This window comes from Strigops habroptila, chromosome 7, assembly GCF_004027225.2.
Source record: "Strigops habroptila isolate Jane chromosome 7, bStrHab1.2.pri, whole genome shotgun sequence".
NCBI lineage: Eukaryota > Metazoa > Chordata > Aves > Psittaciformes > Psittacidae > Strigops > Strigops habroptila.
This window is the reverse complement of record NC_044283.2, coordinates 48,223,698-48,247,641: the sequence shown is the minus strand read 5'-3', so window position 1 is coordinate 48,247,641 and position 23,944 is coordinate 48,223,698. Positions and strand designations below refer to the sequence as shown.

The 23,944-nt window shown below is 36.9% G+C and overlaps 1 protein-coding gene across 5 annotated transcripts in view; it reads right to left on the bottom strand.

Moving 5' to 3' along the window:
- The window catches only part of CCSER1 (coiled-coil serine rich protein 1), a 684,293-nt gene that overhangs the window by 299,153 nt on the left and 361,196 nt on the right, over positions 1 to 23,944 (bottom strand). For all 5 annotated transcript variants that reach the window (XM_030492379.1, XM_030492381.1, XM_030492382.2 and 2 more), the window contains one exon: positions 12,977 to 13,060. In XM_030492379.1, coding sequence (XP_030348239.1) covers positions 12,977 to 13,060 — 84 coding nt within the window. The remainder of the gene's footprint in view (positions 1 to 12,976; positions 13,061 to 23,944) is intronic.

Sequence of the window (23,944 nt, the reverse complement as noted above, 5' to 3'; positions counted from 1 at the left end):
AAAGGGGGGGTGAAAGTCATAACAAAATGTTAAGTAATTGGGTTTGACACTTCTTTAACATCTTCACCAATAAACATTTCTAATTCTGCAGTCTAAAGTAATTACCAAGAAAGCAGATCAAGAAACACTAAGATATTTACAGAGCTAAACTCATGTAACTTGAGAGGCCCTTAAGACCCCTTTAAAGATGTTGTTCTATAGGTCTAACATATGGTACAACACAGTTATGAAGAGGCAATCAGCAAACTAAAGGAGCAAACTTTCGTTAATATTTTATGTTGACTCTTTTAGTGAACACTAGTGTACGTACACATAGAAGCCTGAAAAGCATTCCCAAAATTACCTCACACAAAAGCCTCTTCCTGTGTACTAGTAGCTACCTGGTCAGCAGCTCTCCAGAGAGAGATGAATAACTTTCTTACCTTTCTAAACAAACTTCCTTGTGTTGATAAATTCTATTATCATGGGATGTGCTTTTATATCATGCCAGATAAAAAAAAAATATTAACTTTTACACTTGAGACAAAGAAAAGCAAACAAAACAACAACAACAACAACAACAACAAATATCCCAAACCCCACACCACAACCCAAAAGCTTCTCCATGGGAAAGTTTCTCACATTTTAAGAGAAAGACTACTAGACAGTAGAAACACCAAAGTATTTAATCTGTAAATCATATAAAATGAAATCTAGCTAAAACCCACAGTGAGTTAAAGTCCTTACTATCTACTAGATGATTGCTAACATATAAAATGAGTTGAATCCTGCTTCTACTGGGCAGGCATATGAATCACCAAATCACCATTTGTCCACTTTTTGTACAGCCTAAGCAACCTGATGAAAGATAAAATGAACAAATGAAGCAGGTTGGACCTGACCCTTTCATGTCAGGTGATAATTCTCAAGCCAGGCTTCAGTTATATCAACAAAACAGTGTAGGAAAACACACAAGAGAACAAAATTAAGACACAATATTTGATGCTTGTGATAAACAGGTTTATTTTTTTAATCTATACTTATCCCTTGCCAAAGGCCTCTGGATGGTTAATTAGAGCTAAAAATACAATTGTAATTAAAATCTGCACAAATACAAAATCAATACAACTGATGTATGCCTGCTTGAAGCAGAACTCCTTTCTCATTATTTAAGCTCTCTTTACTCAAATTTTCTCTGACATGCCATTGATCATTTCAGTAGGCGTTTTTTAAAGCAGATCTTAATACTGAACTTATCTGCATTGAAAGAATAAGCCAATATACTATTAGGATTTAGTTATATTTCCAGACTGACAGCAAATGTTAGAAATACTGTTTTACATAACAGTATACCTAACAATCATAATACATTGTATTCAACCCTTTCCACAAGGAAAGCAGTATTCATAGGAGAATACAGGTCTGTCCGAGTCTTCCTTTTTCTGTGATTGGCTCATTTATTTTTACATGCATTAATCTATTTAGAGAAGGAAAACCTATAGCACCTGGTAGAAAAGGTGTTTGTGATGGTTGTTTCTGAGAGACATTAATGCCGTGGTCTCACAGTTGAATACGAACCTAGATTCAGGCGTCTTTCCCAAGTGAAAAAACAGTGTATGCACCACATCCATAGACACGAAAATATTATTCAGCAATACATCGTACATGGTTGCAATTCCTTGCCCTGGTCTGAATCTGTATTTTACAGTTTCTTAAATAGTAGTTTGACATCTAATATTATTAAAAGACAGGCTAGGAGTCTGATAACTAGCTAGATTTTTTGGTAACACCCACATGACAGAAGGATCATATTTTTAATTAGCTCAGCACTCCTTAAAATAATGTAAATAATAATTTTATTATAATTGAATTTGATTATCATATTAAATAATAATATGATTTATGCTCAGACTCTAAGACCAGTTTTTTAACAGTACTCTGGGCTACGATATCAAGGACACAACCAGCAAATGGCTGGAACTCTTCCCCCACCCTTTTATCAGTACTGTGGAGACTGAATGAGAGGTGGATGCAATCTGGAGAGGGTGAAGGCCACTAAGATGGTGGATCAAATGACATACAAGGAGAAGCCAAGGGAACTGGGTTTGTTTAGTCTGGAGACAGGAAGGCTGAAGTGCGATCTATTTGCTTTCTTCCGCTACTGAACAGGGCATGGAGAAGAAGCAGACAGCTCTTTCTCAGATGGGAACAGAGAAAAGCCAAGAGCAACAGCACATATTGCAGTGAGAAACTCCTACTGGACACAAAAAAAAAATAACCTTCACAGGACTGGCTAGATAGGTCATCCAAGGAGGCTGCAGAGTATCTGGTCTCAGGAATTTCAACACATGGCTAGAAAAGGCCCTGGACAACATGGTCTAACTTTGACTCGAACCCTGCTTTGAGCTAGGATGCAGGACTTGAGCATACCCCTGAGGTCCTTCTTACCTAAATTACCATTCATTTGAAGTTACCTGCTTTTGTTCTAGCAGTCTCTAATTAGAAGCCTTCCTGGTAGGCTACACACAGTTTTTATTTGTGTGTGTTATTTTGGTACATTTTTTAAACACTATTTCCAGCCTTTATGCTAACACCTACAGAATATTAGTGACTACATAGGATAGTGTTCCAATAAATAGTGAGATGACAAAGAGGTAAAAAAAAAAAAAGAACATCGAATGACTCGGACTTTAGAATCTGCTATATAAACCTGCTGGAAGATGAGAGAGCTAATAAACTGCCCTATGTCTCATGCTCTACAACTGGTCTTACCGGGCAATGGCTGGGGTTTTTTTGTTTGTTGTTTGTTTTGTTCGTTTTGGTTGTTTGGGTTTTTTTTTTTTTTGTCTCAGTAGGCTCTGGATAGGGATTCATGTTCACCTGAACACAGTAATTGAGCAAATAGTGCGCGGCAAATGATGGAACGGTCCAAGCTTAAAACATTTGGAGTTCATTGCTATTCGTAGTCAGAATTGCAGTTCAATTGACTGCCTCTATCAACAACTCTGGCAACACAATCACTCCTAGGTCTTGGCTGTGTCTACTTCTTCCCATGCTGAATTTTATGTATTCCCTATCAGACCAGTCTCCCTGTTTCATTAAACTCCTTATTAGGGACTTCATGTATGTGGAAAGAACCCTTAAGAACTGAATTCCATTTCCATAAATTAAACAAAACATGACAAAATAGATGCTACAAAGTTCCAGAAACTGATCTAAACTTCCTCATTCACATTGGCTAAGTGAGGATCATTTGCAAAGCAAACTCTATAGGCTGGGCACACCTATGTTTGCAGTGGTCTTAAAAGGTGGATCTAGTGACAATTTAAAAATCCTGTTATCTCTGTACCATCCTTCCCTCTTCCCTTCACAATCTATCATTCTGCTTTTGAAAATGAAAAACACAGTTCAGCTGAAAAATTAAATGAGCTCTCCTGCTGCTGTAGATCATCCTTTAATTGTATCACTTTTTACTTTTCCAGACTATCAACCTGAACTCCTCCACAAGCACACCAACCAGACTGAAGCAAGTTTACATAAAAGAAAGGGTTTTTTTCGTCCTCATTACCATACTGGCAGCACAATAGCTCCCTTTGTTCTTTCCAAATCTGTAATAATAGAGCATCCTATTGACCAACTAGTATTGTTTGGTGAAAGCTTCATTTGTAAACTGGAACACAAATATCACACTGTGAGTAAGTCTGGTTTTATAAAGTCCTGTGTTGATAATCGGTGAATTCTGATAAATACTAAAGCCTGCAAACTCTATTATGCTTCTGGTAAATCACAAGAGCTCCCTTGGGGAAAAACAATATAATCTGTAAGTCAAATTGGGAAATGTAAGATAAATGTCTTGCATTATTACTAGAAAACTCCAAAATATGTTAAGTACATTTCAAACATACTGAATAATTCATAAACAATACCTTGGACACACACACAAAACCACGACCAAACCTAAGATATATTTGCACTATACTCTGAACTCAACAAAGAAAAGCAAGAAACAGTTCATGGCTTTTATTTTACAGCCATACAGAACAACCTAACGAAAAAAGAAAAATATTCAGAATTAAAAACCCCAGACAAGCCAAATAAATGTATAATGTGTGAGATTAAGTTAATCTACTATTAACCAGTAGCAACTTTCTCCTTGTAATTTAGATGTAATATTTGGTTAAAAGTCAGTAAGTTCATTAGTTTTTACTTGATTTTCTAATGATGACCATATGTTACCTTTTTATCTTCTTCTAAATCCAGATTCAAAGGTGCATAAAAAGCTCATCTGGTTAAACTACCAAAGGAGCCAATATATGAAAAGAGATTACTTAAACAATATTTTTTGAAAAAAATTACCAATGAAAGTAGAAATTTGCAAGCTAGCTTTCTGCTAGGACACTAGTCAGACTTTAGTATATAGTCTTGTAATACGCTGTTTATCTATGATATCCCACATGACACTTTTTACTACCATGCAGCATGAATGAGCTTCAATCATCTGCCTCCTCCCTAAAAAATGACAAAGCATTTGTACAGACCACTGCCTATTTCATCAAACCCCCAGTTTAAATACAGAGTAATAAGCAGGTAATTTCTGAAAGCTTTGCCATAGAACCATCCCCTTGTTATATTGGGACACCAGTGAAATCTCATCCAGAGTCAAAGATATTACAGCTGAACATAAATCTGAATGACGGAGCTTGCAAATAGCAGCAGCCTCCAGCCAAAAATCAGAATCGGGCATCAAGTCAAACTTCTCATACAATGGATAAAACATGCATGACACATTAGAAGCGCACACTGTGTGTGGTTTCTAAAGAAAATAAGAGGGAACAATATTTCAAAAGATGAAGATAGATACAGGTAATCAAAACATCAAAGAAAGACCCAAAGTGGAGCATTAAACAGCTGGATAGAAGAAGGAGGCTTGGCTCTGTGAGCAAAACCTGTGTCTTGCTGTCCGATTTCTATTGTCCTCAAAAAAAAAATAAAAAAAAAAAAAATTATCCCCAAACAAGCCAAACAACGAAACCCAAAGGAGAGGAAGGAAAGGGAATTTATGTAAGTGCTCTGAAATAAATGGCAACATTTCCAGTATTCCAGTAGCTATCTAGCATCAGCATCCTTCTTGTCCATTCTAGTGAAAACACAGGACATCCAAGATGCTGATTAGCTACTTGGATGCAGAAGATCAATAATGCTTTATTCTATTTAATTCACTTATCTCAAGCATGGGAAAATTTCTCACTTTGATGTCTCTACTACCTTCACTTCCCAGCCTCCAGACCAAATCAATTTAAAACAGCCATGGAAAAGGACGTTTTTGTTACCCAAAACCTGGAAGAAGTAACAGAAATATTTTCCCTATTTCAGAGCTAAGACTTCACATAGACAAATGAGACATACAACAGTACCTTCTATGAAAGTTACAGTAAACTTTACTATGTTACAGTAAAACTTCACATACATGTCCCAGCTGTAAACACAACTTAAAATCACTAAAGACTGTGTCTCAAGGAAAGCACAGCACCTGAGTGTTTGAGCACCCTTTGACTCATGCAATATTCATCATACCAGAGTATAAAAAGCATCTTCAGTGAGAACACTTTCAGTCTTTGAAAAAGAGGTTAAATAAAACCTCTGAAATCTCTTGTACCTCAAGTAACATTTTTTCCTTGCATACAAACTGAAATTAAGTAATAAGAGGACGGGAAGAAAGAAAAAACCAACATACAAAACTTGGAGAGAATCCATGGAGTCAATTTCTGTGAAGCAATGTTAGTGAGATCTAACAAATAACTTAAAACAGCTAATTTCTTGTTAGGTTACTTATTCAGGAAAGGACAGAGATTGCAGTCCAGGCTCTCGCTGTCATAAGAAGAGTTTCCCAGTACTTACATTAATATTTTCAAATGAATGTTTATTATCTTTCTTCTCTAAAAGATTCTCCTTTATAGACAAAAATATTTAATGTATTTAAATGGTGGACTATACTGTGAGTGAAGGAAAAAACACTATTCATTAAGGACTGAAATTGCATAACACTTTCCTTACAGAACTTCACAAGATTGAAAACAAAAATAGCTTTTTGCTATTAAAATAGAGATAATTCTTCATTAGTGATGTTTGCTACAGCAGTGCGTACACACAGATTTTCCTGTGAATTGTGCCCAGGTACAGCAAAGAAAACTGGACAAGACACTGAATTATAACTGGGGGGGCGGGGCTGGGAGGGGAAATGGAAAAGAGCAAGCAAAACATTATTCTTATATTAGATCCATAGTGAACTGTACTGACAGATATCCCCACATCTTCAACAGCAAAAATCTCTCCCCAGCCAGAAAATTAATAATTGGAAGAAACAACAGTATCAGTTGATTGATTATACATTGCTGCGCAGAGCTGAGTATAAAGCATTTATTAATCTGAAACTCATCCCCATCAGATGACTACAGTAAAAATATGTCACACAGATGCCTTTAGCAACATGCTGAAACCATTAAGTCATACAAATTAAACTGAAGCAAAACAAGCTTTCCAGCATATGTGTATTTGTTTTTCTAGCAACATCACTCATTTTGCTCTTATAAACACATGTAATGCAATAGCATGTCTTTAGATGATACTGACAGCAGTCTTTTTCATGCAAGCTCAAAATTAAGTACTTTTTTGAGAATTCATCCAGTATCAGGAACATAGCGCTGTGTCAAGCAACAGTAGATGTCCATATTTTTAGCCAATTTTCCTTCTACAATATTCTTTAAAAAAGAGTTAGTAATTTTTGAGTGGAAAGTAATTACCAAGAAGCATACTGAATAAAAGAGAAAGCTTGTGTGTGTGTGTGTGTGTGCGCGAATGCATGCATGTTTCTGTGTATCTATATACATATTCATATATATGTGTGCACACATCTTTGTATATGTATATACGAAAAATGCAAACTGAATTTAAAAAGTCCAGTATTTTGAGCAATTAAAACTATACAAAAATGCCACTGGCTCTTTGCTACCTTCCTCATATCTTTTATTCCTAGACACTTATAAAACACCACAGATTTTCCTTTGCCTCAATTACTCAAGAAGCCTCGGTACAAATCCTGGTTTGCACCATGAAAACTCCCTTTGCAAGTCTTAAGTGAGGACTGCTACAGTTAGCTCCTCAGGTGAGGCACAGCATCTTAACTCCACAGAACGCCAAGAACACAGGTTACTGCTCATAAAGGCAGCAGTCTACAAGTGACACTGCTGCCAAAGACAAGCATGTACGGTGCATTATTATTACGGGAGTGTAAGCCTCAGCACTGTATCTCAAGGGAGGCTTTGGACAAATCTTGCATTTCAGATTTGCTTATTTCTGCAATGTTATTTTTATGAAGCACTCAGGAGCAGAATCTCATTGAGACCAGGAAGACACTACTCTATGGCAGTGACATAATTGTTTATCTATGCCAAACACCACGATATGACAATAGTTTGTGATAGGGACTTAACTTCATACGCAGAATCACCTCCAGAAGTGCCAAGGAAAATTAAAGATTCTATCTGACTAGCAGCTTCTCATCAAGGGAATTGGAGCCTAATCCCCATTGTGTGTCATAGGATATTGCCACTTCCACACTCCATGTCTGTCTTGTGGAACTGATTGAGAGAGTAATTACAGCTCAGATAAGCCTTTTCTGGAATACATGCAATTAATTCTCCTGTAAAAAAGGGAGAAAGAAGCCTGATGCTTTAATAATGTTTAAGTATACCTAATCTATTTCTCTTCTGCTCTTAATGTTTCTTAAATATGAGGAAGAAAACGGATTTGAAAGTACTTACAACTGCCTGTTCTTATGTAAATCATCCATGGGTCTGTAATATCCCCTCATAAAAGAGCCAACATGAAATAAAACTACAAACCAGCAGAATGTAGCGGAAGTGGGTAATCAGTGTAAAGATTAATCTATTTATTATTTTTTTAAATATAAGGCCTAATTACTATTTTTGAATGTGAATTACCTGATTTCTTTAAATCTTCAAGGACAACTTTTTTAAAATTTTGAAAGTAGACTGAACAAAATCTGGATTTTTCCTAACAATTCAAAAAATGATATTCACCACAAGTTCACCAATTTATTTTGCCAAAATCTCACACCTGACCTGTTAAAACAAAAGTTTTCATTTGAAGACTGTACAATCCAAGGCATCTATGTTGGCATAAATACATTTTGAGGTGACTTTTACACTTAACCCAAGAGTAAACCGTTCATCAGGAGGATTCAAGTGCATCTCAGGCTTTCTGTTATACTTCAAAGCTGGATAACAAGTACTCATCTTCATGAAACTTCAAAACTGCAGCAACTGGCTAATTGCCCATTACTAAAATAAACCTACAGAAAAGAGCTAAGCTTGCCATCATTCTACCCTGCAGGAATACACTATATTTAGGAAATGTTTTGTTGAGCTGATTCCAGAGTTTCTAGTCCTAAAGCATTAATTCCTACATCTTAAGGTAAAGCTAGCACTGTATCCAGCTACTCCATAATGCAAAATGTCTAACATTTGATAAAGAGCCACCTCCACAGCAGAAAAATATCTCAAACAGCTGCGCTATAAGGAGGATTAGTTTCTTAACCCAACTTTGCCTCCAGTTCCACTTGTAATCCACCCAACCACCTCACTACATTTTTTATTTTGATGGCACAACACACACTCAAGTTACACAGGGAAATCTAGGTTGAAAGGATAATGTTGTTAACACTCATTTTTCAGTGTGAATACCGCTGTACAAAGGACAGCAGTAGAATAAATGTTAATGTAAGCAGCGCTCAGTTATTTTTGCCACTATACCATGAAAATATTTTATGCTTAAAGTCATTCTAAAATGCTCACACTGCAATGGAAAAAGATTTATTTGGAAAAATGCACATGAAGATGCCAGTTGTCGGTAGAGGCAGGTAGGAGACAGCTGAGGTTTCAAAAATCTGAGCCCAATGAAAATTGAGACTCATTTTGTTTATTTTAGGGGGTGGGGAGAGAGAGAACAAGAGGAAGCAAGTACTTTTACCAAAAGCAAACCTTTTACCCAACACTGCAGAATAGATTCACTTTCTTTCTTTGATTTTCTGGATAAGAGAGTATTTTCACACGAGTGCAGCTTTAAAGCAAAGCAATGCCATGAACTCAAATTTGAAGTTACTGCTCAAGTTCCCCATTCCCAAGCAGCTTTAGAGCACTTCTGAGCACCTGACATCTTGGAAGCCAAACTCTCTGCCAGTTTCTGAAGCAGGTATTTTTCAGGAGATGAGAGAATAATTAATTCCACTGCTCTGTCTACCTATATTTATCCTTCCAAAGACAGACAGACACATTTCTGGTGACCAAGGGGTCAATCCAAAATTATCACTAAAAAGAGAACAAATAAAAAGATTGGTGAGGGACTACTTTTATAACTTTTTTGTTTGCTCAGAGGTGAGGGCTCCTTGCATTTTATCCTTTCTACCTGGGTCCTGTAGCTGAACATCTAAATCCCTGGTTTCATTCCTTAAAGATTTACCCTTTTCTCCCTTCAAGGGATAGATAGCAATTAGGAAAGAGAACAGTTGCAGGTGCTCTGAAGCAAGTCAGCTCACACTCCATTGACATTTTCCACACTCAGCTCTGTTCAAGTTTTCCTTCATAATGCACTCAAATGTGGTAGAAATGCTTTCTTAAAAGTTTCTTCTTCCTTTTTTTTTTTTTTTAATGAGATAAAGGGGGAAGGGGAAGACTAGTAGAAAATTCTAGAAAAAGTAAAGAAACAAAAGTTCCTCAAGAGCCAAAATTTACCTGAAGCTCACTTTAAGTTAGTGGTAGAGTCCTGTGGAAAAACTAATTAACCAAGGGTTTAAAATCTACGTGCAAGCACCCAACTTAACTGAAGGAAACTGCATATTTCCATACACCTCTGTCAGGAAGTACAAAACTGACTCCCATTCAAATAGATACTTGTGTTAAAGTGCTACCTCTGAATTAACATCATGATGTCATGATTTCAAGACAGAAAGGCAGTATTTACAACTGTTATATTTCCATATTCAGAATGACAATGGAACATGGATTGCCCTAAGATACGAGAATAAAAATGGTAGTTATCCATCAAGTACTCCATCCAAGTTATCCATCATGTCTATAATATACTGTAGCTAAGTGAAAAGGTATACAGTTTCATTACCCAAAAATTACTGTTCTACTAATCTTTTGTAAACTTCCACTTTACAAATATTTACAGTCTTACAAACAATAACTGTAGGATTTGCAGAATACTAAAGCATGTTTTGATTCAATTTTTAGATGATTTTTACTAGCGAAGAAAACATTTTTATCAGCATCTTCTATGCTGTACTTGAAGTGTACTTAATTTTTAACAGCTCTAAACCCAGCGCTTACTTTTCTTGAATCATCCACCCCATGCAGCTCCTTCACCTTAAGCAATGAGAAGCAAACTGCATGAAGCTCCCATTGGGAGGGCAGAGAAACACAGAAAAGGGATCACGATGACTGCCCAGCACCCAGAGTGGCCCTGCAAAAGGCCCCAGAGCAAACTACAGAGGGAACCCTGGGTGTATCTTTCGGTAGGCCTCAGTATTTAGTAGCACTGCTGTGGAGGGGTCTTCCATGAAAAGAACACTGGATGTGCAGTGCAAGAGGTGGTGGCCAGAGAGACTGAAGCCCTGCTGCTCTTCAGAGGACTTCAAGTTGCATCCTCAGCCTCATACAGGCTCATAACAGGCATCAGGGAAACAACAGGTGCTAAGTATATTGAGACTTTTAGATGCTCAAGATCAAAACCACAGTTGTAAAGAGCTCCTCCATAGCTGCCTAACTTAAGAAAAGCCTAAGCTGAGCAGGTACTTCCCTTGTTAGATTGTTCAGGTCCTTCAATAAGTCAACTTCAATTTAGAGATCCAGTGGATACTGACAAAATGATACAGTCACTTTGTTTCCAAAAGATTGTCAAAATGTTCTGGCACAAGTTCAAAGTGTGTTTTTAGTGAGCTCTTTTACTTTCCTGTCACTTTAATTCTACCTGCTCTAGAAATCCTGGCAGGTCTTACAACATCACATCCCTAAACAAAGAAACAACACCCCCAACTTTTTATAGATAAATAGTACTGTAGGAAAATACATGGTAGAGATTAAAAAAATACACAGATGGCCAAAGCTAGCATATTGACTCCATACTTGCACACCTCACGCACAAAACCATTTGTTCCAATCCTGTGCGCACCTACTACATGTTCATCTACCAGTCTGGCTTTATTTAGTTCAATAGGAGTAAATGAGACATACTGAGTCCCCTCATAACTAAATTTCAATTGACTTAATGTGGTCTCAAGGATCCCACCTGAACTCTATTTTATAAGTCCTAGAGTATCAACACTTAAGTCAGTAAATCATAGATTAAATCACTGATACTTACTTCCAATCATATGGAAATGCTTATTTCATGGCCCTAGAAAGATGCACTTTTCTGTCTCTTATGAGGTACAAGAACTAAATTCCCCGTGGGACTTTTTTCTGCAACTGACATATATACAGATGAACTTTGACAACAGTTAACAGCAAATGAGCTACAGCTCACTATATCAACACAGGATAATTTTACACTGACAAAATTGTCGACCAGCTAAATAGCGTATGTTCTGAACTAGACTGATGTAAAATTAATGCTCTAGGACTGTGCAGAAGCTTGATGTTCCCTGTGTCCCATTTTGTCATTTAATTTTAGATAATAATTACATAATACATCATTCCTTAATGTAGCCAAATATGAAACAAAGAATATTGATGACCTGTATTTATTTTGCAGATGTTAATACGGCACAGAAATCTTTCATCCTTGAGCAGTATTACATTTTTCCCATGCAACTTGAAACTTAGCTATTTGTGCTGGTGGTTTTGGTTAGTTCATAAAAGATGCAGTAATGGATGGACCTGAATTCATTCTGTCCAAATTCTGAGCTAGCCACTAGGCATGAGACAGTAAGGCATAAAAAGTCCCTGAGCTAGATCAGATAATTAAGATGCAAATACGGAAACAACTTCTCCTCCCAAAGGGTGCTTATACAAAATGTTAGGTGCCTGCACACCTACACCTTCCATGCAAACAGTGTATGTGCTGAATGTCTTCCTGAATGTGATGACCCTACATGCTTTCTCTGCAAAGTCTAAGTTATCTGTTTGTGAGAGGAGGTGGAAAAATCTCTCCTTTAAAAATACTGAAGACATACATGTTTAAATCATGTTCAACCAAAAATGGAATTTAAAAATTATGTTAGTGCAGCCTTAAGAAGAAAATAAAATGCATATTCATGTGTTTGTTAATTGCTATATCATATTTAATCTCAGTCACTTAAGGCTATTCTGTCTATCCTTAAAATAGCAGTACTCAAGCATTAGTAGCTCATACACTAAGGAAAGGCTTAGCAAGTATAAGAATATTTAGTATTTTATTTAAAGACATCTATTAAGGAGAATAAAAGTATTTCATTTTCTACTGAACAAGTGAAAAGCTCCCATGGGAGAAGTGGTCACAATTCATCAGGACATGTGCATGGCCCTTCAAGATTTCTGTCATATGCATAGAGTGCTGTGCTATTTCTCTGTCTCTGATACTGTGAGACAACTGTCAACACAATCTTTTCAAGGAAACTTCTACTAGCAGTGCATCTAGATAGCAGCCACTTCAGAGGCTGGCACGTTCCTAAAAATGTACAGTCAGTGTTCTCAGTGTTTATCTGAATAATTAACATAGCCCGAGGCTAGCTATTCTGTAGCAGGTGTGAGATTGTATCTCTAGTTTCTGGTCTGGAATGACAGTATCAGGTAAATTAATTTAAAAGAAAAAAACCACAACCAAACAAAGCCACCAAAAAAAACCAACCAAACAAACAAAAAAAAAAACCCCAAAACCAAAACCAGAACAAACCACTGAAAACCACCAACAGCCAAAACCAATTGCTTCTCCTGCTTACCAGCTCCTCACGAAGTTGGGCTATGAGTTCATCTCTCTCCTTCAGCTGCAGCTTCAGCACTGAGCATTCATCTTTTATTCCATCCTACAAAACACATCAAAAGAGATGTTATAATAGGCTTAGCACTTTTACTTTGCTCTTGACAAGAAAAGGCTGTTTCACATAGAGTGAGATAATTACATTCAAGTAATGAAACTCCATTCTCCTTTGTCATGTGACAAAAATATCATCCTCTAAACACATCAAACTAAGAAATTGAAAACTGAATGTCAGGTCCAGAAAGCTACACAAATGCCATAATAGTTGAAGCTTTGTCATGTGTGGTATTTTCAATAACATATTCTAAGTTGCTGCATAAACAAATTAATGCATCCAAAGTCATTACACAGAAATGTGATTAGATCCCTGCACAGAAGCCCATTTCATTGTTTTCTGCATCTTTTAAGCCTTTTTTACTGAAGATTCTATCAGATCATTCTTTTTCAGTTAAGGAATGATTATGAAGTGTTCTAATTTCACTCATACAAAACAGCATTAGAGAAATATCAATTCAGAAGCGCTATTGTGGAGCTCTTGATCTTGGAAAGGAAGAAGAAGAAAGCATAACAGACATTCACAGGAAAAGTAAAGCACCTTTCTCATGCATACATCTTTTTGTCTCACATCAGTCAAAACAACAGCAATTCTGGTATTAACTGGGTGGAGAAAAGAAAATAAGTACCACTTAGAGACATAAGCATTGACTAAAACTCAATTTGACTTGCATGAAAAATTAACGTAATAGCTAAGACTGTAGCCAAACCTAGGTTCATGAGGGAGCCTGCAAGCTGTCCCCAGGCAATTTCATGAGTTCATGTCAGTTTAAACACCTTATTTGAAGACAAAATGTTGATCACATTTTTGTGTTGTTCTGATAAATATCTAGGAGGAGAAACTCAGATTAAATGCTTGAACTGTTGAAGAATAAAACCCTAACAAATGAACCAGCCAACTAGCTGGTTGTACAACTGTAAATGAAGAATTGTATCTTTACATCCTTCTAGCATAGAGACATATTTACAAAGTTTGGGAATTTTACTGGTTTGGAGTATCATTATTTAAAAACAAACCAACCCCAAACAAACAGAAAACCCCAAAACAGCAACAACAAAAAACCCTAAGCCATACAAAACAAAAAACCGTTGGAAATACATTTACACAACATTTGTTTAAAAATAATAAAATTGGACCTCCAGCTATCAGGTAAGTATAAAAGCACAGAAATTCAGACCACAAAGAGCCTAGGGGTTCAAAAGGGTATAATGATCGTGATAAACTTGAACTCTTTCATTGCTAATGGGCTTGTAACTCTAAATGAACTCACAAACATGAGGCAAAACAGTAGAGTGTGAAGTCCATTTTCCTCAGTTAAATGTTTGGCTGTAATAAATACCTTTCCAAATAATAATATTGCTCATCATCCATTCTAACAGAACTGGAAATAAAACCAAGATACTCACACATAAACCCTCAAATATTTACAACTGCAGTGAAATGAGATATGCCATTTCTGGCAGGTGGGTAATGAACCTGTTTACACAGTACTTCAGTACTATGTACAGATCTCCTGAAAGACTCAAATTTAGGAAAAAGGCATAACTTGCACTATCTCTTTTAGAGAAACACAGAAATTTTTATTTGCTATATGGTATAGTGACATTTCACTCTTACTATCTACTAATAGATTGCTGTTTAGGAATGTTAACTGAAAATAAAATACTAGCACATCCCAGCACACAGCCCCCAGCACAGGATATGTTATTAGTACAAATTTAACATTTTTGTTAGCATAATACCTGCTTATAAAAATGTGTCTTAAAGTATCAAGACCTTCACTATTATTTTTCTGAAAGTGAGGTATTAAAAAAAAAAAAAAAAAAAGGCGTTGCAAATTATGTGGCATTAGCTATCATACATCAATTTATAGTTTTATATTATTCAGAGTTCTTTTGGTCAGCATGCATTCACGTTGTTATCTCCCAATTTTCCCCTTTTAAACTTAAAAAAAAGTTAGCAGAATATAGAGTGGAAGAAGGAAAACAGCAAGGTCCTATAGCCAAGACTATTACAAAAAACAACTTGGAGAAACCATGCACAGCATGCACGCTGTAATGTGTATGGTAACTAGAGCAGGAAAGTTTTCTGAGTTGAGCTTTGGCACCAGGTATTTTCTAAGAAGCAATGCAGGCCTCCCTTGGCCTACTGAGAGCTTGAAGAATGGTTTTGCCTCCCAAAGCTTCCAAAGACTTAAAAATCGTGGTGCATTTGTCACGGCAAAAAGCAGTCACGCACCCAGCTGGATCTTCCACCCCACGCAAGGGACTGACCCCTTTTGCCCAGCACAGTTTTCCAGGCATTCAGCTTCAATATTCCACGCAACAATTCTCTCATACAATACAGACTGTAACTGTCATTACAGTTTGGAGAAAAAATATCTAGGGCTAAGGTAATTATTTTCTCTTGTCTTGCCGCAGATCAGAGAAATTCTGATTAACACTTGCCACTGGGACATGACCCTTGTAAATCAATATGCTGCATTATAAGCTCCTGTGCAGACCATGGCATCTTATCAAAAGCACATACTGCAGTTTCTGGGGGACCCATTGTGCTGGGATACTTGAGACTATGAGGGATGGACCCCCACCCTTCATGCTTTTGCCACCAAAGAGAAGACTTCATCTGCACCCAAGCATCTCAGCAAAGAATGACCTTAAAATAGGATCTTTCTTGCAACTTGCTGTACATCAGTGCACATGCAGGATTTACCCAGAATTATCTAGTAAAAGGCGAATGCTAGCAATGCCCTAGGTTTTACGTTATTGTTTAGTAAAAATAGAATAACAAACATACTCTACATTCCATCCACTTTACTCTACACTGTGTTTGAAAGCAGCAGAGCACTCTTTTTTCCTTGTTGAACACAGCATAGAACTGGGAATGCAATGCCTACCAGAGAATGTGAATTCAGGAACAGATCACCTTTACTCCTCAGGAGGCCTGAAATGTTCCATTTTCTACTGTCACACTGTAATACAGTGCAAGGCTGCTATGGAAAGACCAAGAAATTTGTAGAGGCTTCTCAAGATGAATGGGGAATAGGAAATAACAGGTCCAACAGGGATTTATGGTAAACAAAACAAAATAACCCAAACCTACCTGAAAACCAGAATTCCTTTCTAAGGAATTGTCACAACACCACATCAAAGAGGAAGGGACTTGAAAAGGATGGCCTGTTTTTAGCAGAGCTTGCTATCAGTGCATTCCAAGTCTACACTGTAATTACAAATCTGGAAGAAACATTTTTCCTCAAAAAAAAGTATTTTGAATACTCTGGGGCTGCATGAGTCAGGCTTTTCACTATGCCCACACTCCAGTGGATACTTGATCTATGTATTACTATTTTCAGAGAAACAAACTTATTTGTAATGTTGTGCATGATCCTGTATGTCCTGGGTTCAGCTATAGCAGTCATTTTTCTCCTTCTTAGTAGCTGGTGCACTGCTGAGTTTTTTAACTTTCAACCTGGGAACAACGCTGATAACACTGATGTTTTTAGTTGTTGCTAAGTAATATTTACTCCGACCAAGGACTTTCTCAGTCTCATGCTTTGCCAGGGAAGAGGGGAAGCCGGGAGGCAGCAGGGACAGGACACCTGACCCAAACTAGCCAAAGGGGTATTCCATACCACAGCACATCATGCCCAGTATATAAACCGGGGGGAGTTACCCGGAAGGCCTAGATCACTGCTCGGGTCGGGCTGGGTATCGTTCGGCGGGTGGTGAGCAATTGTATCCTCTCCCCTTGTTATTTCCCTTATCGTTATTATCATTGGTGGTAGCAGTAGTGGTTTTGTATTATACCTTAGTTACTGGACTGCTCTTATCTCAACCCGTGGGAGTTACATTCTTCCGATTCTCCTCCCCATCCCTCCGGGAGCGGGGGGAGAAAGAAGGGGGGGAGTGAGCGAGCGGCTGCGTGGTTCCAAGTTACCGGCTGGGCTCAAACCACGACACTGTATGCAAACATATTTCTCATAATATCTATAGAATGCAAGAGAAAAATGAATTTATGTATAAATATAGCTGAACCAGATGACCATAGATTTAAAAGTCTGCTAGATAGCATCTACCATTTCTATTTACTAAACCACTATCGACAGATACTCCTTATCTTTCTGGAAAACGAGTTTATATGGTTATATTTTATCAAGACTATCTATCAGTCCAATGAGAATATGGATGCTAGGAAAATATCAGTCCAAATAATTCAATCATATGCTCTAAGCATGTTCTTATAAGCTACCTGTATACATTGTAGCTTTGAAGCCATTTTGTTAAATTTAATAAGAATGTATTGCATATTAGATATACTATTACATATTATAATGATATTCTCATTATTTTACGAATATTTGGTTCTAAGAATTCTGCTTTCCATTGCAGTACACATGTCCATTGCAGGCTTATCCAAGACTCTGGAAATACTAGATAAAAAGTCAACTAACAGCTCATTCTTAAAAAAAAACCTGTTAGACACTGCATGATCTGTAAATAAAAAAGAAAGAAAAAGTAGATAAAATAAAACTACTTTCTTCTATTAAATGGAGATAGTAAGAAAGTTGTAATCTAAATTCTAAGTATACTTCATAAAGCTGCTGGTGCAAAATGTCTAACATATTTTCCTTGCTTATATTCTCTGATACTATAAAAAAACCAAACCACCACCATCACAGAGAATTTAGCTATATATTCCCTATGGATCGACTGTTATTACTGTACATGCTCATGGTCAGAGTATTTTTCAAATCATCATCTTTCTACTTCTTCCAATTATCACCCTTTTACTTATTTTCAGTCGTAGGCTATAAAAGTGATTGCTATATCTTAGTACCAGTATTTTCCTATTTTAGTTTAATTCTGTCCATCTGGGAATATGCTTAACATAATAGCAAATCTGTTTCTCATCAGATCAGGTCACAGGATGACAAATGGTACTGTGTGTGTGAAGACAGCTGCAGCAGGTTATGCATAAGTGGAAAAAACATAATCATTTTCATTTTGAAAACTTGCTTTATACCTCTTCATACTTCAGACAAATGGGCATTTCGTGCTTACTGTAATCAAAGTGCTATAAACAGAATTAACCAAGTATTATGGAAGATAAATTTACTGCAATTTTACTTTAATATTAAACAGAATATGCTGCCAAAATAGTACTATAATATTAGAATATTATAAAACTCATTTGATAAATGTGCTGAATTTCAGATGCTAAGCAGATTCTTTACCAACTTAGGGTAATGCAAAAATTAGCAATTACTGAGGATGTAGTGTCTAAAAAAATATTATCCTCTAAACACATCAAACTAAGAAATTGAAAACTGAATATCAGGTCCAGAAAGCTACATAAATGCCATAATAGTTGAAGCTTCCTCTAAGTTATACAGCAGATTTATACAGCAAAATTAATAAGTTTCTCAATAACTATCTATAACATTCAGAGAAAACACAGGTTATTTTAGCATGTACAGGATTTTTATACCAGCAGTGTAGGAGTCTAGACTATGTACAGAGTCTAGCCTATGTACAGGATATATTTTACAGTTTGCTCTATACCACTGGCATCTGAAGAACACCAAGTACTTTTGTAGATCTTACTGGTAATTTATAGAGAAGCATCATTACTTCTCTCCAAACTGAGCCCCCACTTGTGTTAACATGCATCACATTAACACAGTTTTATTAAAAGGAAGAGCATCTACATATCTGATACTATTTATGTTAGTAGATTTCGCGATATTGACTATTTTCAGAACCAGGATTTTGTCAGATCATGAATCATAAAATCATAGAATGGTTTTGGTCAGAAAGGACTTTAAGATCATCTAGTTCCAACCCCCCTGCCATGGGTGGGGACACCTAACACTAGACTGTGTCGCCCAAGGCTCTGTCCAACCTGGCCTTGAACACTGCCAGGGATGGAGCATTTACCACCTAGTTTTATACGTTATTGTTATTATTGTTTTAATGAAAGTTTTAATAACCTTAACATGAGGCAGAGAACCTGAGACTGTGTTGTTTCAAGAGTCAAAATGAAGTCATCAGTCTTAGGTCCCAGGCTTGCCAAGCTGTTGAAGAAGGATTTAAACTAAACTAGCCAGGGGAGGCTACCCTGGGCTGCATCAAAAGGAACACAGCCAGTAAGTAGGTCGAGGGCAGAGCTCTACTATGCTCTTGTGAGACCCCACCTGGAGTACTGCATTCAGATCTGGGGCCCACAACATAAGAGGGACGTGGACCTGCTCGAGAGAGGCCAGAGGAGGGCCATGAAGATGATCAGAGGGCTGGAGCACCTCTCCTACAAAGACAGCCTGAGAGAGTTGGGCTTGTTCAGCCTGGAGGAGTCTTCCAGTACCTAAAGGGGCTACAAGAAATCTGGAGAGGGACTTTTTACAAGGGCATACCATAATAGGACAAGTAGAAATGGCTTTAAGCTGACGGAGGGGAGATTTAGATTGGACATTAGAAAAAAACCTCTTCACTATGAGGGTGATGAGACACTGGAACAGGTTGCCCAGAGAAGTTGTGGCTGCCCCATCCCTGGCAGAGTTCAAGGCCAGGTTGGATGGGGCTTTGAGCAACCTGGTCTAGTGGAGGGTGTCCTTGGCCACAGCAGAGGGGTTGGAACTAGATGATTTTTAAAGCCCCTTCCAACCCAAACTATTCCATGTTTCTATGACTGTATGTATTTATACCATGTTACAGTATGTACACAGTATGTCTTTCCAGGGTTTTATTTTTCCCTTTTTGTGTTCATTCTAGCTCTACATACTGTATCAATTTGTATCTGTCATATCAATTCCTTTCAATCACACTAAGAGAGAAATTAATTGGCTGGCTGCAATTCTTCACATGTGCAAAGCACATTGTTTTTTTTAATTTGGCTCATCAGTTGTTTTGGTGCTGTGCCAGTCCAGCTAGTCTTGGCTTGAATCCTGACAATGCTCCCAGAGAGCAACCACTGACTTCAGGCAGTGGTCACACTGAACTTGCCTGCTTCTCAGGTCACACCGCCATGCCAGCTGTTGCTCAATCATAGCACAAGGGCAAGCCCACACTTCAGAAACTCCCACTAAAGCAAAACATGGCAAGTCAGAGTGATCTCCTATGGCCACCTTCACTGAACACAAGCAGAGCCTTACTACAGGGTATCTTTCTAGTAGGGACAAAACAAATGAATAAAATCCTGAACCAGCTTTGGAAGCTAGGGTCATGTCAGAAACAGACATCGTGCATCTTTCAATGCAGCTACAGCATTTAAATGACATGTCTAAAGGAACAAGTCTATATTTCATCTCTTGATCATGAAATCAAATGGAGTTTGGGAAGCACAGGATGATTAATCCCCATAAAATCTTATGTGATACTATACCATATTCTACCAAAGTTCAATTACATGGTATGTGTAAAATATTTTAATGAAACAATTTCAGGCAGCTATATTCTTTTGAATACTAGAATTCAACTGATATTTTACTATGAAGGTAACACTCAAAGATTACGTAAGGCTGTGCAACTTTAGCCTTAGCCATTTACAAATACAGAGCTAAGTAAATGCTTTCTTCATAGTGATCCAACTGTCAGTTAACTGTGACATATGAATCGAGCAAATTAATGCTTGGTTTTCTATATTTTTTTTCTTCATCAGCTGAATTTTGCTCTTTTCAGGAGCAATAATAAAAAGCATGGAGTTTAAAGGAATGAAGTTTGATTAATAAACTGCAAAACATAAAATGAACGATCATGCCACATGAAGAGCAAAGTGTATTTCTAACATACAGAAATTGTGAAAAGCAGACAGGAGTGAAAATGGGTAAAAAACATACAAATGTATTTTTCCTAATATAACTAACTACCCTATTTACTCCCTCCTTATGGCTCTTCATGAGACAGAATTCATATACACAGTACCATGCCTCTTTTGGTGATATCTCTAAACCAGTTATACCTTCATGAAAAGAAAACTAACCAAGAAAAAGAAAACCCGATCCCCCAAACCCTCCTTTTGTTTCAAACCTCCTACTGAACAACGTTATTGTTCCTGCCTTAAGAAAAGAGAGGAATATTTCCTATTCATCTTCTCCATATCTCCCATGGTTTTACAAAGTCTGTACACTTACTGCGCGACTCCCATCATCTGTTTGAAGCTCAGGAATACCTCCTTTCTTGTAGAAACCACCCTGTATCTCTGATCAAAACCTTTGATCCACCTTTTCTAGTTGCACTATATCACTCATTCAAACCAGATAACCAGGATTTTATACAGCACTCTTATCAGTGGCTCAGCCATCCATTCACACAATCGGTTATGATATTTTGGTTTGCATTAAGAATTATTTTGAATAATTACTTAGAAATTAAGGGCTCAGACACACAGAAACCCCCCGTGTTTTCCACATTCTTCAGTAGAAGGGGAAAAATTCAATCACAAACCCTTGCATAAACCTAAAATCAAGCGTGACAAACTTCAAAATAAACAAACTTTGGGAACAATGTCCCTGTACCTAATTTGTTAAGAGCCCTGCAAGAACTGTCAAGAACAACTACTCAAATATGTGGGTTTGTTTTTTTGTTTTTTTTTGGTTTTTTTTTTTTTTTATATTTGGATAATTACTCAGCTGGTGTTTTCAGGGAGCTACACAAAGGGTCTAAAAATTCTCTTTTCTGATTCAGAAAAATAGGCCTGTTCTTCCCCCTGTGTATTCCTCTGTGTCTGCCGATACTGAATCCCAACTGCCTTTCATCTTTAAATCATTTGGTATGATGAGATCTTTCTTCAACACTTCATTTTAATTCTGATTATTCTGGACCATTCTGGAAATATAATTCTTCTTTTAATAAATGACTACTTACATCCTTTGTACTCAATACTTAATCTGCCATTAATCCAAGAGAAGACTTTCCCACTCATCCTCTTATTTTTTAAAAGCCTTTGATAAAGGGTCCTGTTGAAAGCTTTTTGGAAATTGAGTTAACCACATAAACCAGATCATCCTTATTCACATGCTGATGACCCTTCTACGAGACTTCTGAGGTATGATTAAAATCTCAAAGTCAGGTCTGCTCTTCCCCATTTATTATATTAATTCATGGGCCAAGTAAATCTATTTTTCCAGAACAGTTTTACTAATGTAGCTGCTAACAAAGTCAAATTAAGAGAACTTTAAAAAAAAACAAAACCAAAACCAATGAAAACCCAACAACAACAAAAAAACCCCACAACAAAAACTGTCATCTTATTTCCATTTGTCATTTTGCTAATAAGATGATTTAAACAACAGACTACAGGCAAGAGTTAGCAGTTCAACAATTTCTTGTAGCAATTTCTTTAGCATATTTCTTTAGCATAATTGAATGAGTAGCTGGTGCAAGAGATTTCTTATCCTATATTATTCCATTATTATTCTCAGATATCTTCAACTGACATTTCAAGACTTCTCAGACTAGTCCCCTCCCATTCTGCTGGTGTATTTACTTGTGTAGAAACAAACACAGATCATTTATTTACTTTTTTTACAATAACCTCATTTGCCAGAAATTCTTTCTTACACAACAACTATCTTTCAGCATTGGAAATTCTCTGGAAGACCTCATACCACTTAATAATTTAAAGAAAACTGTTTATAATTGGGGTGTGGGTTTTTGTTTGTTTATTTTAGTATTTTGGCCCTGCTTATTTTGTTTTTACATTAAATCGTAACCATGAAGTTTATCAATGTAATATTCTCCTATTAAATCTCAATCAGGGAAAAAAATATCCTATTTGTGTCTGGGTTTTTTGCCCCAGTACCAAATCAGCAAAACCGCTTTCCATTCTTACATCCAAACAACCTTAATCATGTAATACATATAGGCCAATTCACATGAAAAAACACCCATAAGGTCTATAACTTCATACAGACATAATTTCACTCACAATTAAAATACAGCAACTTTTTCACTGGTACGTCACAGTTTCTTTCTGGCAAGCAGCATGATAAAACCAGATAGGCCAAGAAGTAAAAATATCTGCCAACTGCTGCATTTTTTAAATGTTTCATTACCACCAAGTCAGTAAATGCATTTTTTTCCATATTCAGAGGATAATGTCCTACACAAAGCCTCACTTCTCTAAATGGAAGGAGAAAAGTCCAAATCAGATCCTGGCTCCCCTGGGAGGACGTAAACAGCAACTTTCCTTCTGGCTCCAACACAGCACAGGCTACCAAACTGAGGTCTCCCCTGAATCCACTGTAGTCTTCTACTATTAGCTTGAAAATGTGACACCGTTTTCATTATTTTATGCCAAATTCAACATTTATGCTTTAAAATAGTCCCTTCTCCTGCTTCCTGGAATTATAAAAAAAAGAAGATTTCAAACAGAACGGTAGCCTTAAAAAATATGATTTTAGCTGTTCCAGTTGTGGGGAAAAATGTGACAAAACCACCTCTTGTGCACAGCAAAAGACAAAAACATATTTTTACATTTCCCACTTACTATTTTTAAAACCATGTCAAGATTTTCTTTAGGATCTGAATAAAAATAATTCTAGGTTGACCAGAATGATTCAGGGAGAAAACAAACAAATTTTTAGGTCTTCCAAACATATAGAACTGGCAGAAGTAATCTTACTAAATGCTCTCAAGAGATTAAGAAAGGGGAAGAGATCCAGCCAGCCCTGGCTGAAGTTACAGTTATGAAAATAATGTGTAATTCCAGGAAAGTTTCTAGAATCTAATATACAAATGCTTGTATGCATGGATAATGCATGAAAATAACAAACAGAGAATTCACAATGATATACAAGTTCCCATTAAATACCATTTAGTGCAGGTCTGGAGAATAACTGAGAACATCATGAAAGCTCATGGTGGCAGAGTACCCTGTTCT